The sequence below is a fragment of the Bos taurus genome, chromosome 17, assembly GCF_002263795.3.
Source record: "Bos taurus isolate L1 Dominette 01449 registration number 42190680 breed Hereford chromosome 17, ARS-UCD2.0, whole genome shotgun sequence".
NCBI lineage: Eukaryota > Metazoa > Chordata > Mammalia > Artiodactyla > Bovidae > Bos > Bos taurus.
In genome coordinates, this window is record NC_037344.1 from 72,033,737 (window position 1) to 72,051,757 (window position 18,021).

Genomic DNA, 18,021 nt, shown 5'->3' on the forward strand with positions numbered 1-18,021 from the left:
TTTCTTTTTTTAGCTCTGCTTATGACAATGTCAACAAAGTCCGAGTCGCCATCAAGAAAATCAGCCCTTTTGAGCACCAGACGTACTGCCAGAGAACGCTGAGAGAGATAAAGATCTTACTGCGCTTCAGACATGAGAACATCATCGGAATCAATGACATTATTCGAGCACCGACCATCGAGCAGATGAAAGATGTGTATCCTTTCCAGGCAGCTGCTCCGTCACCTGCTGGAGTCAGGCACCTGGACGCGCCCTGCTTGTGGGGAGGGAGGAGCGCTGCCTGTGGACGGGGACGCTGTGCTCTGCTCGCCAGTCACTGTGGCACTTGCATCAACTGACGGTTTTTCTCCGATTTTCCAGTTGTCGGTAGCTATGCTCAGTATCTTTGGCAAATCCAATTTTTCTCTGTCAGTTTCAGTAAAGATTTCCTTTCAGTAAGTGCAGTTGTGGAAAATTCTGATCAACACCTTTTCCAGTCATGTTTTTCCCACTTAAGGTATGGTTGATTATAATGGTGAAAAGGAAGGAGCCATGGACTGTGGAAGAGGGGGCCCTGCACGGCACTGCTCAGTCCACACTATCCTGATCTGAGCAGCATTTTACATCTGGGTCCAGTTATCTCATCTTTAAAACTGAGCGGCTGGCCCTTCTGATCTTCAGAGCCAGCTGAGCTCCGAGGCTGTGTGGTGACGGTGGCCGGTTTAGAACTCTGGACTAGGCCCCAGGACTGGAAGCGTGGCTGTGCCAAGGGGCCCGCCCCGCCCCTGCCGCCGGGCGCTGCGCCCCTGGGAGGCCGGTCTCCGGGGCCTCCGCTGTCGCCAGCCCTGCTCTGAGCTCTGCTGATCCTCTCAGTGCAGCGCCTCCCCTGCTGCCTGCTGTCCTGCTCTCAGATGACACGTTTTCCAGTCGTGTTTCCTTCACATCCCAAACTGTGTCCCCGTTAGTGTGAATCTGTAGGAGGTGTATAATATGTGCAGAGACATGAGTTTTAAAAAACGCCGAACACTGACGAAAGCACGCTGTGGTGAGGTTAGACGCGGGCAGCTTTTATGTTTATTTTCCTTGAGAACGAAGTCAGCTGCGCCTGAGACTCTAGCTGCTGAGGGAGGCGGGTAGTCCGGACGGCCGGAGGGCGCAGCCCGCAGGCCCCTTCGTAGCGCTGCTGCGCCTGTCTGATTCATTGAGTCTCAGCCTGAACTGCAGAGCCAGACGAGTAGACTGAGGGCTGAATTTAGTAGCGAATGTGTTCTCAGCCTGTGTTTCCAAAAGTTTTATGGTTGGTTTTTGTGGGGAAAGGAGGGGGACAGGAAGGCAGATCAAAGACTAATGAAATTAGGAGTTGATGCTGGGCCAGAGGAGAAAGTGCCCCATGCCGCCTGCTCCTCTCAGCGATGCCAGAGGCTCCTGTTGGTGGTAGGCCACGCAGGGAACAGGACTCATGCCCATGTCCTGCGTGAGCCAGGTCTCTGCTGGGGCGTCAGCGTGCACGCCAGGCAGGTGTGTGCCCTGCCATCTCACGGGAGCTGAGCAGGAGGCCACAGCTTCAGGCCCGCTCTGCTGCGGGGCGCCAGCCTTCCGTCAGCTTCTCGTGCCCCTCCTGGGCATCAGCATGAACAGTGGGTCGTGGGCGTTCTTTTGTCTTCAGTGCTTTGCTGAGTGTAACCAGCTATTTTGGTACCTTAACGTTTCCAAACAGGTATATAGTACAGGACCTCATGGAAACAGATCTCTACAAGCTCTTGAAGACGCAACACCTCAGCAACGACCACATCTGCTATTTTCTCTACCAGATCCTCAGAGGGTTAAAGTATATTCATTCAGCCAACGTGCTGCACCGTGACCTCAAACCTTCCAACCTGCTGCTCAACACCACCTGCGATCTCAAGGTCAGCCGCATTTGCTCTCACTTAGGGCGTAGGAGTTGAGACACCCATTTTACTGGGGCATGTTTGTATTTATTGCTATTCGTATTAACACCAGAAATACTCAAAAGCAGTTTTATGGCAAAAAGAAATGCAAGTGAAGAGCGCTAGTCTTTTAACACGCAGCAGAAGTAAACAGGCAGCGAGGTCTGCAGACGCTCAGACACGGTGAAGGGAGTGCAGAGTCCAGTGGAGACGCGTGTGAGTCTGAGAGGGCCTGGACGCGTGAGAGGACCCTCGTGTGCATGGGTCGGAAGACTCGGTGTTCCCCAGTGTGGCCCGCAGGCTTCATGCAGTCCCTGTCAAAGCCACAGGTGCCTGCTTCTGCAGAAACAGACAGGCTGATCCTGAAATGCGTGTAGAAACTCAGGAGACCCAGAACGGCGTTAAGGAGGAGCTGCTCCAGAGGCCTCACCCTTCCTGGTTTCCAGGCGTACTGCCGAGCTGTGCTCGTCAAGACGGGGTGGTCCTGGCAGGAGTGGCATGTCGCTTGTACATCACGGAGGTAGAGTGTGTGCTTATGGCACCATCTGCGGTGATGGAGGCTCTGAAAGGAGCACTTCCAGACCCAGAGGAGAAGGCCGCCGGCTCTGGCCGGGGCCATGACGTGTCAGGAAGGAGGTGGCATCGTGCTGTCCCTCCCAGCATGCCAGCCCTGCAGTAGGTGAGTGGCCATGCCGGGCGCAGGGGACTGCAGACAGAAGGAGCAGCAGCAGACGAAGGAGTGGGGGGCCAGGGCACCAGCGCCGAGGCCTGCTCTGCTGGAGGGTCTTCTGGAACTGTCAGTGGCCCTGTCTTCAGATGGTTAGCTGGTCTGCCGGCTCCCGTGTTTACAGCTGTGTAGCAGACAGCCTGTGAGACGTGGTGGCGGCAGCTTCCTGCATCAGACACAGCTGGGGTGGACTCTATCACCTCTTAATATCCTTCTGAGTTAGACTCATGCCCTCCCCACATGGGGTGTAGCCAGCAGATCGCTGTCCGTGGGTCTGGGCACATGAGTCAGGGTGGCCTGAAGGGTGAGGGTGCTCTTAGGAACAGCCAGACCTGGTCAGCTCTTAGTGGTTTTCTTGAAAAATTATAGTGATTATTCTGATGTCTCCTACTGCTTTCCTATGGCAGATTGCTTTTGTTTGGTTTTAGAGAGCTATTCTTAATATTTTAAGTATGTAATATTTCTGGGAGAAGTTGACTTTTGCTTGAAAATGTTCATCTTTAAGAAGAGGAAACACAGAAGCATACTGCTTTGCTGTCTCGTCACTGCTGGTGGGCTTGTGTCTGCCTGGGGCCATCTCGTTCCCTGCTCACTGGGACGTGTGCCCACGCTGATTCCGTGTTATCAGCCGTCTGCACCGTCCAGGCAGTGTTTTCGAAACCCAATTTAACACACACTCAGAAACACAATAGGATGTTTGAGAAACTTGGAGCAGTTCAGCTGGCCCACATTGAGAAACGTCCATGTGGGGTACGCATCGTCCACAGGGCATGCGTACCCAGAGTCTCAGTCCAGACAGGAGTGTGGCGCGCGCCCCACAGGCAGGGCAGGGGCCAGGCTCTGAGCTCAGGGGACGCCTGCCCCTCCTCAGACCTCGGGGGCGGCCCTGATGCCGGCCCACAGCCCCCGGCCTTACTAATATCGTTATTTAGGTTCTTTTTTGAATTTTCAAGCAGGTAATTAAGTCACTTTTTCCTTTTTCCGTTGACTTCTGTGTTAATATTTTTTACTCTTGAGCCCTCAGGATGTCAGCTCTTTTAAGTGTCTTAGACCTTTAGCTTTTGACTCTGGTACAGTCAAGGCCAACAGCAGTTAGCTTCCTTTTTTGGTTTCCATAAACATGCTACGTGCTTGGTACCCAGCCTTGAGACCCCGTATACACTGGCCTCTCACGGCCCTCCTGGAACTCTCTCCCAGAGGCCTCCTGTTTATTTCTCAGGCCCTCCTGGAGCCCTCTCCCGCAGGCCTCCTGTTTCTCTCTCAGGGCCACAGGAAAGCAAGGGTTGTGGGCCCTGTTTGGAGGTTGTGCTTGCAGCGTGTTTTTGGGGAAACTTGCAGGGGTGTGTGGTCTCCAGACTCCATCCACAGCCCCAGGGGGAGCCCCAGGCTGCTCGGGTCGAAGCATGTATGCTTCTGGGTGGGCCTAGAAAGGAGGGTTCAAAACATAAAATGGAATGTCTTTGGGGCTTTTCTTCTAGGAGAATCTCAATTTACTCAGCCCCAAAGGTGGCCAGGTGGGAGTGGTAGGGCGTGTGACTAAGCCCTCTTCTATTTCTTGTACCATATCCTGGTTGTCTGCCTTCCTCTATATAGAACTGTAGTAAAAATTTTTTTGTAGCCTTGGCAGTTTTTGGTTACTGCTGTATTAGCTTTCAGTGTTGCAGTGTTAAAAGAACTTTAAGAGCGTGACATGAGCTTCCCGTGGATGACCATGAACAGGGTTTCCCTACATGTACCTCTTGGTTTGTTAAATTATAGCCAGTAATTTTTATCTACTATGAGTGCAGGATACCAGTAGAAAAACATGGTCCTCCTTAAGCCAACTCATTCTTCTGAGAACTGTAACTCACAGGGACAGAGGAAACGTTTCCCCCGTCTTCCCAGTGGGGTCCAGGCTTCAGGGTAGGCACGAAGCCCCGGTTGATGAAGTACGGTGCTCCCTTAAAGTAAATGCCAGCTGATAAACGCACAAGAGTACGCAAAACGCACTCTTGCCTGGAAAATCCCATGGACGGAGGAGCCTGGTGGGCTGCAGTCCATGGGGTCGCTGAGGGTCGGACACGACTGAGCAACTTCACTTTCACTATTCACTTTCATGCGTTGGAGAAGGAAATGGCAACCCACTCCAGTGTTCTTGCCTGGAGAATCCCAGGGACGGGGGAGCCTGGCGGGCTGCCGTCTATGGGGTCGCACAGAGTCGGACACGACTGAGGTGACTTAGCATAAACGCACAAGGGATCATAAAGTTAGAGAAGTCACCGTTGTGCAGCTCCCAGCGACGTAGCTGGTTGGTGCAGTGCGTTCCTGGGCCCTTTACTCAGGACTCCAGTCCCCTTGGGGCTCCTGCCGCCTCCCCACGTGGACGCCTGTTTACCTCCCGCCTCCACCCAGGCTGGAGCCTCTCTCAAGCCCCGCAAGGTGTCATGGCCTGAAACAGCAGTATCGTGTTTGAATGCGAATTTCTGAGGTCAGGACTTTGGTCAGGGAACAGGGGGTGCGGTGACTGCTCTGGGCTCAGCCTCTGGACCGCAGCTGAGAGATGTGGCCCTGGAGGCTCAGATCGTCGCCCACAGGCCTGGTGGTTGGCGCCACGGCATGGCCACGTGTCGCCCACGTGACGTGGTGTCCCCACGACACGGCCAGAGGCCCCCAGTTCCCCAGGTGGAAGCCACAGCGCCTTTTATGGTCTCACCTGGGAAGTCGCACGGCGTCACTTCCAGTGTTCTCTTGGTTCAGGCAGTGGGAACGGTTTGCCCGGCTTCCAGAGGAGGGAAGATCAATCCTGCCCTCTTGATACGAGCTCAGCCCCAGAGCTTGAGACCCGTGGGGGGGTCAGGGTTACGTTGGCGTGGCTTTCTTCAGAGGAGCCCTCTCCACAGCTGTCTTTAGGTTGTTCACACCACGTGGGCCTGTCTCTGTAGAGGTGTGAGGTCCTATCTGCCTCCCCGAGTGCGGCTCCTGCTTCTGTTTCCGCTCCCAGACGAGGGTGGAGACGTCAGCCCCAGGACTGAGCCCACTGATCTGGGGGTCTGGATGCAGGCTTTTCACCTGGGGTTCTGCTGACCACAGAGAGCTGTGACTCGTGTCTGGACCCGGCCATGCCGCGTGAGCCGAGGGTGCCCAAGGAGTGGTGTGCGGTGCGGGCGCGTTGCAGATTCAGACAGTCCGTCAGCCCGCGGCTGTCCAGGGTGTGATGGCCTCAGCAAGCCGTCTGGCTGTGGAGGTGAGGCTGGTGCTGGAGGCCAAGGGGGTCTCAAGACGCCACAGTGACTGTGCGGCCCTGTCCAGAGTGCCCAGAGCACGGCCCTGGAAGAGCCACAGAGCAGGCGTGGTGTTTGCTCCTCCTGAAGACGCACTGACAGGGGCCAGAGGACGGGAACTGGGCGGCATGGATGCAGAACTTCTGAGGGCTCCATCGAGGAAGCGGCAGGGCTTCGGGTCAGAGGTGCCGCGGGGGGTGCCAGCCTCCACGGCCAGGAGCCCTGAGGAGGTGGGTGGAGCCTGCAGAGTCTTTTTAAGTTGAGACCTTCAGCTGTGGGGTCTCTGCAGAGGCTGGTGTCTGTTAAGTCGTCTGAGTATTCCTAAGCTGTGTCCCTGCCTCCGTGTCTCTATTTTTAGGGACTGAGCTCAGACCCTTGTCACTTTTCAACCGAATTAGAGCAGTCAGCCTCCAAAGTGATCTCTGTCTTCCAGGCTGCCTTCTGCTAGATTCTGGTCTGTGTTAGCATCTCTGTCTGTCTGTCTCTCTTTCTCTATCTCTTGGATTAGTTCCCCAGGAGCTAGGAATTAAAGGGTCCTGCAGTTGTTTGGGACCAAATATGTTCCAGTTACTCTCCTCACACATTGTAATCTGGAGTAGCCCCAACCGTTGCATGGTCAAGGCCGGCTTGCATGAGTCAGGAGAAGTTAGAGGCTGGATTTTTTTTTTTTTTGGGTAAGGATCCGTCTTCAGTGTGTGGAACGTCTTGTACAGCTTTGGGAGTGGGTTTGACTACAGGAGGGGAAGGAGGTGGGCAGAACAGAGGAAGAGGTCACATGTGTGGAGAGAGGCCACGCTGGAGAGGTTGGTCCCAGCAGTGACCGTTCCAGCGCTCGCTGGGGGCTGGTTTGAGTGACCTTACTCTGTGCAGAACTGTTTATCAAGTGGTCTAAGCAGGATTGCTGTGGGTAAGCAGATAAGTAGAGGCTGCAAACCGTTGAAAATGTGTTCTGGGCAAGACTCTGCAGCCTGTTCCTTTCTGACTCGAGGTGGCTGCCATCCCTTTGTCGTGAGGAGCAGGTAGGTGGGCGTGTGTCGTTGCCTCGGGGCTCTGCCGCCCGAGAGCGGTGGCGCTTGCTGTCGCTTGCTGTCGCGTCACAGCTGCGTCCCGCCAGCGTCTGTGTGGCTCTGCTGCTGGCGACCTGACTCTCAGAAGCTGTCCTGTCTTGTTCTCCCCTAGATCTGTGACTTTGGCTTGGCCCGTGTTGCAGATCCAGACCACGACCACACAGGGTTCTTGACAGAGTACGTGGCCACTCGCTGGTACCGGGCTCCAGAAATCATGTTGAATTCCAAGGTAAGGACCAGGTTTGCATCGGAAGAAATCCAGGAGCCCAGAGAACTTAGGCCGTGAGTTGCACTCGGCCTGGGCTGAGGCTGGGTCTGTCTGGCCAGCCCCAAGGTACTGGCTTGTCTCCCTTCAGCACTGACGTCCGGGCTGGGCTAGCGCTGGCTTACAGAGCCGAGGGGCGTGCTCCCATCGTGGGCCCCTGCGTCCCGCCCCCGAGCAGCCCTCCTCCACCCGGGCAGCTTCCTCCTGTCAGCTGGGCTGTGTGTGTGGACTGTGGTCGTGAATGCGGACCAGGGCTCTCCTGTAAGAGTCAGACTTACCTGATACGAAGAAGCCTCTTCAGCAAAATTGCAATAAAATTGGAAGAAAACATTGGTGTGGGAAAAATAAGAGCTGCTGTAACTCTTTCAAAATGACACGGTGGTCCGGCATCCAGGTCGAAAGCGCACTGCCAGCAGGGCCTTTGCTCACAGGAAACGACCAGAGAGTCTGTGGAGCAGGGCAGAGTCGAGAGTGGCCGGTGCGAGGGGCGTGAGCAGCGGCCGCAGCGAGGGCGGCCGTGGGGCCTCGTGAGCCTTGGCCCGCTGCGCGCAGGCAGCGTCTGGCTTGCGGTCGGCGCGCCCGACATCTCTCAGTCATCCTGAGCCTTGTGTCGCGAGGTCGAGAGTCCAGAACTCCGTCCCGTCCACCGTGATGTAACATGTGTGAGGAAGGCCACGAGAGTAGACGCTGGACCCACGTCCAGGTGTCGGAACCAGACGTCGTCCTGAGAGGCTCGATGGCAGTGAGTGAAGTGCACGGCCCAGGGGCTGGTTCTCTCCCTCCAGCCCTCACGTGAAGGACTAGGGCCACGCGTGGGGTTGCCTCTGCGAGGAAATGGAGCCTGTTTACAGCAGGTAGCTGCTCTTGGTGTCACACCTGCGTGGAGTCAGCTGTAGAAGTAAAAATCCATTAGAATAGATGCCATCGTAAAGGAGGATTTGGCCTAACAGATGTCTCACAGAAGAAAACGCTGTGCTGATTCTCTCATAATTCCCGACCGCAGACAGCGCCACAGGGCAGGCCCCTGCGGTGGATGGCCACGTGAGTCGCTCGGTGCCGTCTCCGGGGGACCCCCGGGCGGTGGCCTCCGCTCTCGTGCGTGGCTTGCGTCCTCTGACTCACGGCTCCTCTAGCCCGAGAGGCCCCTCCCAGCATGTCCAGCGTTTCCTTTTCAGCACACCCACGGGAGAATTGGGTCGGGGGACACCTGTGTACCCCTAGCCTCACCAGCGTTGACGTCTTCCGCCTGCCTGTCTCCCCGCTCTCCTCTCACTTCCCCCGCGTCAAGCTCTGACTCCTACCGGACTGACTTGAGGAGCTGGCGAATGCTCCTGGGCAGGCGGCATGCCCTCCGCGCGCCCGTGACGGCAGCCTCGTCCGGCGCTGGCCCTGTTGTGTCCTCACAGCGGCGTGTTGCGGCCCCTGTGCTGTGCCCATGTGGGGTCGCCCCCGCTCCTCCACAGCCCGGATCACTTGGGGAGCGCAGAGGTGGCCTCACGCCCGCCTGAGCTCTCCCTGCTTCACAGGGCGGGCTCCTCCTGAGGGGCCCGGGTCACTCTTGGCTGCACAGGCCCCGCAGGGTCTCAGAGGCCATGTCTGGGGCTCGTCTTCCCGGAAGCCTCTCCCCGAGGTGCCCGTGAGCACCGCTGTGTCTGTCAGTGCTCCTGCTGGGGCTGCAGAGCCCGCTTCTCTAAGTTACATAACGAGCTGGCATCCGTCCGTGAAGGAGCGATCACACGTCTTTCTCTTTCTCCTCCTCTGACCCCGTCTTTGTTCTGAAACATTACTGGACTCAGGGTGGCTCTGGCTTTTGTTTGTTTGCTGTCCGTTATCTTCCTCTTTTTTTTTCTAAGCACTCACTGTCCCAGCTTTGGCTGGAGCGCTCTGTGTATTTATAATACGGCACTTGACAGCATTTGTAACTTGCGGAGCAGGGCAGGAATGGGAGAGGCGAGGGTCGCAGACACCCCGTGCTCCAGACCCCGCAGCGTCTAACAGCTTATCCAGGACCCTAAGCGGGCTTGTTTATGTGGGTTTTATCTATCAGTATTTACTATATGAAAGTGAAAACTGAGAAGTTTTAACGTGTTAATTTTTTAAACGTATTTTAAACTAAAAGTTAACGTGCGTTAGGCATTTCTAGTTTTTTAACTATCTTCCACAAGAAAAACATTTTAGTGAGAACAGTGGTGGTCTCATTTTTGCCAGTCTCTCCAGCATTTGGCTTGATTTGGGCATGCTGGCTTCTCACCTGGCTCTGCCTTCAGTCTCAACTCTGCGGTTTTGGTTTGAGTTAGTGAAGAAGAGTCTTGGCGTGAAGCTAGGAACCTGGTGGGGGACGGGGGACTGCCCCGTGGACGTGAAACCACGGCCTGGTGGCTCTTGCTGAGACCCACACCCGTGTGAGGTCCTATAACGCCCAGCATCAGGAGAGCAGGGCTCGCTTTTGTCTCATTTCACGTGTGGCGTCCCGGAAGAGCGTCCTGCGCGTGTGAGAGAGTGAGTGACCAGGAGGACACAGGACGCTGCGGTCGTGGTGGGGGGCAGCCCACGGGGCTCAGGGGCACTGCCCCCCCAGTGTAGCGTCCCCCTGGCGTCGTCCCCGGCGCCCCCTCGCCGGCTCTTCACCCTTTGCCCTCTGCTTTCTCATTCTCTCTCCGTGTGCGAGTCCCTTGAGAATGAACCCCCACTGACTGTGTCAGTCTGCGTGTCCTTAGCAGCGGTTCAAGTGCTGCCTGAGGACAGTTGGTCTCCACCTAATCGTGGTTATCAGTTCAGTTCAGTCGCTCAGTCGTGTCTGACTCTTTGCGACTCCATGAATCACAGCACGCCAGGCCTCCCTGTCCATCACTAACTCCCAGAGTTCACTCAGACTCTCGTCCATCGAGTCAGTGATGCCATCCAGCCATCTCATCCTGTGTCGTCCCCTTCTCCTCCTGCCTCCAATCCGTCCCAGCATCAGAGTCTTTTCCAATGAGTCAACTCTTCACACGAGGTGGCCAAAGTACTGGAGTTTCAGCTTCAGCATCATTCCTTCCAAAGAAATCCCAGGGCTGATCTCCTTCAGAATGGACGGGTTGGTTATAGTTGCTGTTAATACAGTAGCAGTGTCGGTAGGCGGCATGTTAACAACTACTGGGACATCCTAGGGAGATACCCCTAAACCCCCAATCTTATTGGAAAGAATTATTTTGAAATTCAGCCCACTTTATCAGATATATAGATCTGATCATTAAATCTTTGATTTTCAAAAAATACTTTGCTATATTTCTGTTGCCTTTAATATTTAACTGGATTTTTTTCCCCCGTAGCTGTGCTCCACATCTCTTCTTCTACTTATCACTAAAGCATTCTCCACAGAACTCTGCTTCTACAGTAACAGCCTTTTGTCACTGTCGTATGGTAATTCTTCCATGTCTTTTCACCGAATCCTTTAAAAGAAAAACTGTACCTGAAAAATGAATAAAAAAAGATGAGAGATAGGAATTAGTTGAGTAGGATGGAGCCAGCACGCCCTCATGAACCCAGAGATCATGGGTGGTTGTTGTTTTGTTTTTAATGATTTTCAGAATGAAGAAAGATATTCTGGAAATGGAGCAACGCCCCTTCTGAGTGACTTCCGAGTTTCAAAAACGAGGTCCCCAGATGTCTGAGAGTAGTCAGTGGCTGCTCACTGCTTTCTCGTTTTCCCAGCTTCAGCTCGAAGGGGTTCTAATTCTTTCTCTCAAATCATTTGATAAAAGAAATGAGGTCTGCTACAGAAATTCTAACTTAATAAGTGAATGTGCTCTGAAGAGAGGAATGAAATCCAGCAGCCTTGGTTTTTTAGCGTCTTATAAGAAAGCCGGTTGCGTTTGTCTCTGCACGCTGTCCCACGCACGTCTGAATTGCAGGGCAGGCCGCGCTCGTCGTCACGGGGCGGCAGGGGTCACTCTCCCTTCTCCCGCTGCAGGGCTACACCAAGTCCATCGACATCTGGTCCGTCGGCTGCATCCTCGCGGAGATGCTCTCCAACAGGCCCATCTTCCCCGGGAAGCACTACCTTGACCAGCTGAACCACATTCTGGGTAAGGTCCTCAGCGTCCGGGGCCCACGTTCACGTCAGAGCCCTTCGTGAGGTGGCGTGGAGACGATCTTGCAGCTCTGGGGCCTGTCCTGGGCATGAGCTGTTTCTCTTGGTCCTTGACGGAACACTCGGTGAGAAGGGCCAGCGCTGGGAGGTGGTGAGAAGACGCTGAGCGCCGGGGCCCATTCCCCGCTGCTGGCGGCACGCGGCTGGTTCACCGTGGTCTTAATAACTGACAGCAGATTATTTTATCTGATAGGTATTCTTGGATCCCCGTCGCAGGAAGACCTGAATTGTATAATAAATTTAAAAGCTAGAAACTACCTGCTCTCTCTTCCACACAAAAATAAGGTGCCATGGAACAGGCTGTTCCCGAACGCGGACTCCAAAGGTGGGTACGCTTGGTCTGTGTCAGCCTCTGGGCCCCGGGGCCGCGGCTGCTGCGTCGTGACACGGCCCCGCTGGGGGCTCGGTCTTCACTGCCCTCCCTCTCTTTCGGAGCCGCCGCGGCCGTGGGCTGAGGGGTCTGGGGGTGATGCCTGGCTTTCCACATGTGGGTTTGTTTGGTACTTAGCTTGGATTAAGTTCATGTCTTTAGAATCATCGTGTCATTGGATAATTTTTAAATTCAGGTTTATCATAGAATAATTTACATAGAATAAGACAGCCTTTTCGGTTGTGAAGCCTTTGAACTTTAACAGATGTATACGGTCCTGTAACTTCACGCCAGTCGGAACACAGAGCATTTCCGTTGTTCCCCAAAGCTGCATCGTGCCTTTTTGTGGTCAGTCGCCCCCCTTGCCCAGGCCTGACACCTGGGGGCTGCTGAGCCCACAGGCTGGGCAGGTCTGCGGGCCCTCGTCCTGCGGTGCCAGATGGGGCATTCCGTGCCTGCAGTGGTGCCCCGAGAGCACCAGAGCAGGGGCCGCAGGGGCTGAGAGCAAGGCGCCTCTGCCACAGCCTGCTGGTCAGAGAACGTCTCACAGCCAGCCCTGCTCCCCTCACTCAGAAGCTGCAGAGGGCTGGGGGCCGGTTCGCCTGCCGGCAGCTCGCGTCTGCTCTCCTCCTGCAGCATGCAGAGATGAGTGTGTCCGCTTAGGAAACAGACGGGTGTCTGTTCTAAGGCCCTGGACACTCAGCAGCAGTAAGACACAGTAAGAGCCTGCTTGCAGGTAGCTCAGCGTCTGGATTTGTCTTGTTAATAGTGGTTCACAGAGAAGGGAATGTAGAGTCTCTTAAGTACAGGAAACCGGCCTTGATACGATTTATTGTAGGAGGTGTGGACCTTGAAAGCTCCTCGCAGCTTGGTGATGCGTGCGTGGTCACGGCCGTGGGAGGGTCACCCTCTGCACACGGCTGGTGCAGGGGACGCTCTGGAGCCCGAGGGGCAGGTCGGCAGCTTTGCCACGTTTGTGCCTGCAGCTCTGGATATTGAACTTGTGAGTTCGCCAACCAGATGGGAAAACGGCATTTTAATTTGTTTTTCTTTAATTAAGAGTGAGGTTGAATGTTTTTTCACGTTTGGAGGCTGCTGAGTGCCTTGAACCAGTAGTAGTATAGATTTTCCTTCATAGAAGGGGTTCTCTCCAGAGTTACTGTGGTGAAGGGGAAGAGATGACTCTTCAGCAGATGTTACGGGGCTCGTCGAACAGCTGTCTGAAAGAAAATCAGATTAAATCACTATTCACACATGAGAGTGAACTGTAAAACAATTGATGATCAAATACTTTTCTAAAAATCATACTGTTAGAAGTTAACAGTATTTAGAGTACTCACTATTTTTCTGATCTCTGCATGGGGGAGAAATATCTTCCTGAGCTTTGAAAACAAACACACCAAGACAACAGGCGTGAGTGAAAGGCTGGTAGGTTTGATCACAGGAGAGTAGAGTGATGAGACCCGGCGTGGACAGCGTGTAACCCCTCCAGGCTGCACAGCGCCTCGAGCGTCCTGGTGGTGCTGTGCTGACACCGCACGGTCCCGCTCGGCCCTGTGCTCCGGGGGCAGGCTGGGCGCCCAGGCCTGTGCCTTGGGGCAGTCACTGACCTCACCACCGCGCATTTTCCTTAACTCAGAATGGGATGAGTTTCACCCACCTCATAGGAGAGTTGGGAATACAGCCCCTAAGCGTGATTTTCACAAAGAGTTCATAGCAAGGGGAGCTACGAGCGAGCAGTGTCCACTGAGGAGGTAGCACAGCACTCGTCCCACATCGTGTGGCTCTCGGCTGCGTGAAAGAAGACGCAGAGGAGGTTCTACAGACGCGTCAGGGACGAGCGATGTGAAGGGCTGTGCGTGCGGGGAGTCCTCAGACAGGAGGGCCGGCTCTGAGGCCTTCTCTGCCCTTCATGGGAGCCCTGACTGGCCTCAGCCCAGAGGGCTTCACCAGCCCGGGGACCAGCAGGCCCTGGACTCCCGGCACGGCCACAGTGACCACGTCTGGCCTTGCGATGCAGCAGTGCCTTCTCCGCCCACCTCTCCTGTTGGCCAGCCTCGCTTCTCACCGTGACATGGTGGCCTCCAGCAGCTCCAGGCTCACACTGGCCTGTGTCCTGAGAGCTCCTGCCCCTGGTGGTCACTGTGGCCAAGGCCTCTGTCCCTGTTTCCCACGGGATCTTTGTTCCCCAGCCGGGAGTCAAACTCATGCTGCTGCCATGGAAGCTCGAAGTCTTCACCAGCAGGGAAGTCTCCTGTTTTTTGAACTTGAAAAAACCGCAGTTCTTGTGAGAAATCTGTCTCCGTTTGTCGGATCACCCGCTGTTTGAACAGTAGGCAGACTTCCTCACCGCCCTGTAAACACGCCTGCGTGTGCGTCCTCAGTGGGACCGTAAGCAGTGTCCTGTCTGCCCATAGAGTCTCGGTGCAGTGGGTGCTGAGCTGACTCCAGGGTCAGGAGTTTAGCAGACGGCAGCTGAGGTCCTGGAGGAGGCTGGGGGTGAAGATGGGGACTCCCGCGGGGTGGACTGGAGTCCTCCCTGGGCAGCGCCAGGGGGCAGGGCCTTGGAGCCTGTAGAGGAGGAGGCCTCCATTTCAGGTCCTGGGGGCCACTCAGAGGGGTGAGGGCACAGGGTGGGGGTCTCAAGGCGCCAGAAAGGACCCCGGGGAGTGGGGACTAGGGCACAGCAGGCAGGGTCAGCCTGGGAAGGGGACAGGGTCCCCCTTTCCCAGAAGGACGCGTGTGGACCCACTGGAGGGATGCCCAGGGAGGCCACCCTGGGGAGCCTGGTTTCCCGGTAGGATGTGCCGGCCGCGGGGAGGGCCTGACCCGCCCTCGTGAGCAGGAGGCGCGTGCTCGGGGCAGAGCAGGAGGCGCGTGCTCGGGGCAGAGCAGGACTGTCCGGGGCCCCGGGGTTCTTGGCCATGTGCTCCTCAGCCCTGAGGCCCCACGGCCCTTCCCGGCGCCCGTGGGGTGAAGCCCTTGGTGGCAGCGCCGGCGTCTGCCCACCGTGCTCTGCTGCCGTCTGCCCGGGGCCTCAGCAGCAGGGCTCTGAGCCCAGAGTCCGGGAAGTGCAGCTGTGGTGGCGCGACCTGTACAGGTGGCCGCCTCCTCTGGCTCCACTCGGGACTTGGAGCTGAGGGTGGACAGGACAGGCGGCAGTCTTGTTCTGGATCAGAGTCCCTCCTGGTGGGTGAGGAGGCTCAGAGCGAGCGCCAGCCAGGCGAGCTGCCCTGGGGCCTGGCGGGGGAGTGACCCATGCGGCAGACGGTGGGGTCACAGAGCTGCGCTCCCCCAGAGTTAGGGGTCCCGTGGGGTCCTGGAGAGGCAGGGTCCCGGCGGGACGCCGTCCGGCCTCAGAGGGACGTCGGTCTTGGAGGGCCAGTGGCCTCTGCACCCAGGGACGCGTGTGCGCAGGCAGCGTGACTCAGTGCGGGTGCAGCGCCCGGCCTGCACCTGCCCGCAGCTCGCCTCCCCCAGCCTCCTGTCCCTGCACACAGGCTGGAGGCCAGGCCTTTCTCCAGTAGCAAAGAAAAGAGAAAAGCTCTTTTCCTTTGAAGTTGTTGCCTAGGATTGAACTTGAAGGAACGTGAGGTCTGATTTAGGAATGCCCGTCGCCTGGGGGTGCGTGCCTCTTAGCAGCAGCAGGAGGTGGAGGTTAAAGACAATGCTGGGGGCTCTCAACGCTGCAGACAGAGGTCCCGGAGTCCTGAGGCAGACGGCCACTATAGGGAGGGGCGGGGGCAGGCCCCGGGGCTGCTGGGGCTCAGCAGGCGTCCCACGCTCCCCTGTCGCTATTCCGGGAAATGTGCTGTTGGTAGAAATTAGAGTTAGGGTTAGGACTTAAAAAAGATCCTGCTGCTTTTCACACTTCGCTTTATGGACATGAAAAACGCCCTTCATTGTGTGGAGTTTCTCTTCACGTCCAACGTGGTTTACTGCTTGGATGAAGGTGGGGAGCAGGGGCAGAGCCCAGCAGGGAACATGTTTCCAGGGCCCTGCGCTTCACACACACCTGTCAGCCGGAACCTGGAAGGAGGGGGCTGCAGCCACAGGGCAGGAAGTAACCAGGGCCACAGCAAGCTTGGAGCTGACCCAAGAGCTGTAATACGCGCAGCCTCTGCTCGTGACCCTGCAGAGTGGGGCCATGCTTTCGGACCAGGCCGGGTTTTACGGGCAGACTTGGGCCTGAATCCTGGCTCCCTGTGCAGCCTCTGCAGAGCACGCCGCCTTCCTGAGTCTGGTCTCTGCCATCAGACACTCAGGTGAAGCAGGCTCCCCTGAGCGCATGGCTCCCTCAGCTCCCCCGTCTAGTGGGTCTTGACTTAAACAGGGAGTGCGCAGTCTGTTCGGTGACTGCTCCTTTGGCTTCTCATCTCTGCAAAACCTTTCTCTCTGTAGCTCTGGATCTACTGGACAAAATGTTGACGTTCAACCCTCACAAGAGGATCGAGGTGGAGCAGGCTCTGGCCCATCCTTACCTGGAGCAGTACTACGACCCGAGCGATGAGGTAAGAGTCCGGCAGGGGCTGCCTGCCTGGGCGGAGGGGGAGCGCGCACGGATCCGTCAGCTCCCCCAGGAGCAGTGGAGGCCGCCTCCCTGTGGCAATAGGGCAGCAGCGGAGAACCAGAGACCCGGGCTCCCCTGCCCTGGGCGCCCGCGCAGCAGAAGAGCGGCACGCTAGGGCCCCACACTGCGAGCCCCCCGCAGGGAGAGCAACTGCGAGTTCCTCCTTTCCCCCCTTTCGGAGGCCAGAGCCGAGTTTGGGGTGTGTGTTTTCCTCCCCTTAAGACCTGGTGTGAGAACGGCAGGGATGAGGGCTGGGTGCCTGGTAACAGCACTGAGTGTGTGAGGAGAGTCTTTGATGTACATACACAGTGTCAACTTTCTGGTCATTTATATAGAGAGGGGATACTTTAAAAAAAAAAAAAAGTACCAGAAAATACAAGAAACTTCACTTTGTAGTCTGGTTACACAGACACCGTTATTGAAATTTTGGAGTATTTCCATCTCATTCTTACATTTTTGTATCTAAATTTAGAAAAAATAAAGCAGGGTTCATTCTGTTTAACACAAGCATGGCTGTTTGCCACAATTCTCGTCGCCCGCGAGGCTTCGTGTTTCACCGCGAGGCTTCTTCATAGGAAGGCGCTGCTGTGTGTACCGGACGCGCGTGTGTGAGCATTGGGCAGCCAGCCGCAGCCCTCCCCGCCAGCGCAGCCCTGGCCACACCCCAGCGCCGTGCGGGGCCGCTGCCCGCTGTCAGGCCTGGGTGCATGGGGCACGCCGCACACCTCGGGGGGTGGGTGCTGCCGGCGGGAGCCCAGGGCCTGGGCTTGCAGCCTCCACCACAGCCCCTCGTCTCAAAGTTCTGCTTTCTCTTCAAGCCCGTCGCCGAAGCACCCTTCAAGTTTGACATGGAATTGGATGACTTGCCCAAGGAAAAGCTCAAAGAACTCATTTTTGAAGAGACTGCTAGATTCCAGCCGGGATACCGATCTTAAATTTGTCAGGTACCTGGAGCTTTAACCATAGAATAAGTCCTGGCCAAGGAGACAGGGTGGTGTTAATGTCATTAAAGAGGGGTTTTAGTATGGAAGCTTTGCAACCTGAGGTGTGGGGAACCATACAGCCGTGATGGTTGGGTTTTTTTTAAAGTTCTCAAAAGAGGAAACACTGATCTCAATTTTAGAGAATCTGTGGAAGAGGAGAGAGTGCGGCTTGTGTCCGGACTCTAGGAGCGAGTGTGTCACAAGAATTAGGCTGGGGTTGAGGCCTCTGCTGGGAAACGCTTGGGGCGGTCCGGCTTGGACGTTGGACGGCTGGCCAGGGGCTCCGCACGGCTTCTCCGTGCCCCTCCCCTGTCCTGGGGGGGGCGGTGAACCCCGAGTCCTTCTGCTCCCAGTGAGACTGCGTCTGTTGGCAGGGGGCGCGGGTTTGACCTGGAGTATGGTGTCCTCAAGTGAGACAGGACATTAGAGGGGCGCTGGGGCCTCCGGGAGGCCTGGTAAGCCCTCGGGGCTGCCTCTCAGGGCTCGGGGTGACAGGGGGGCCCTTCCTGCCCTTCCCAGTCCAGCCTGCCAGCCTTACCTTCCGGCCAGCCCGTGGCTGTGCTGGTCACGCTTGGGCAGAGAAAACTGGGGCATTTAAGGCAGCGCTGGCTGCGCCCATGTGATGATTCTGGCCCACCTGCCTGTCCAGCGTGGGGGCGGGTGTGCTGAGAAGAGGGGCAGCAGCGTCCACTTACTGGGCATTTACAAGACGTGTGCATCCCAGGGTGGACCGCCGGTTA

General features: G+C 56.4%; 1 protein-coding gene across 1 annotated transcript in view; it reads left to right on the forward strand.

Moving 5' to 3' along the window:
- The window catches only part of MAPK1 (mitogen-activated protein kinase 1), a gene marked incomplete at its 3' end in the record, with an annotated part of 52,734 nt that extends 35,491 nt beyond the window's left edge, over nt 1-17,243 (forward strand). The window contains 7 exon segments of the mRNA NM_175793.2: nt 14-196; nt 1,697-1,886; nt 7,074-7,190; nt 11,179-11,293; nt 11,552-11,683; nt 16,130-16,239; nt 17,117-17,243. Of these exon segments, the coding sequence (NP_786987.1) occupies nt 14-196; nt 1,697-1,886; nt 7,074-7,190; nt 11,179-11,293; nt 11,552-11,683; nt 16,130-16,239; nt 17,117-17,233 (964 nt within the window).
- Between the last annotated feature and the right edge of the window lie 778 nt (nt 17,244-18,021).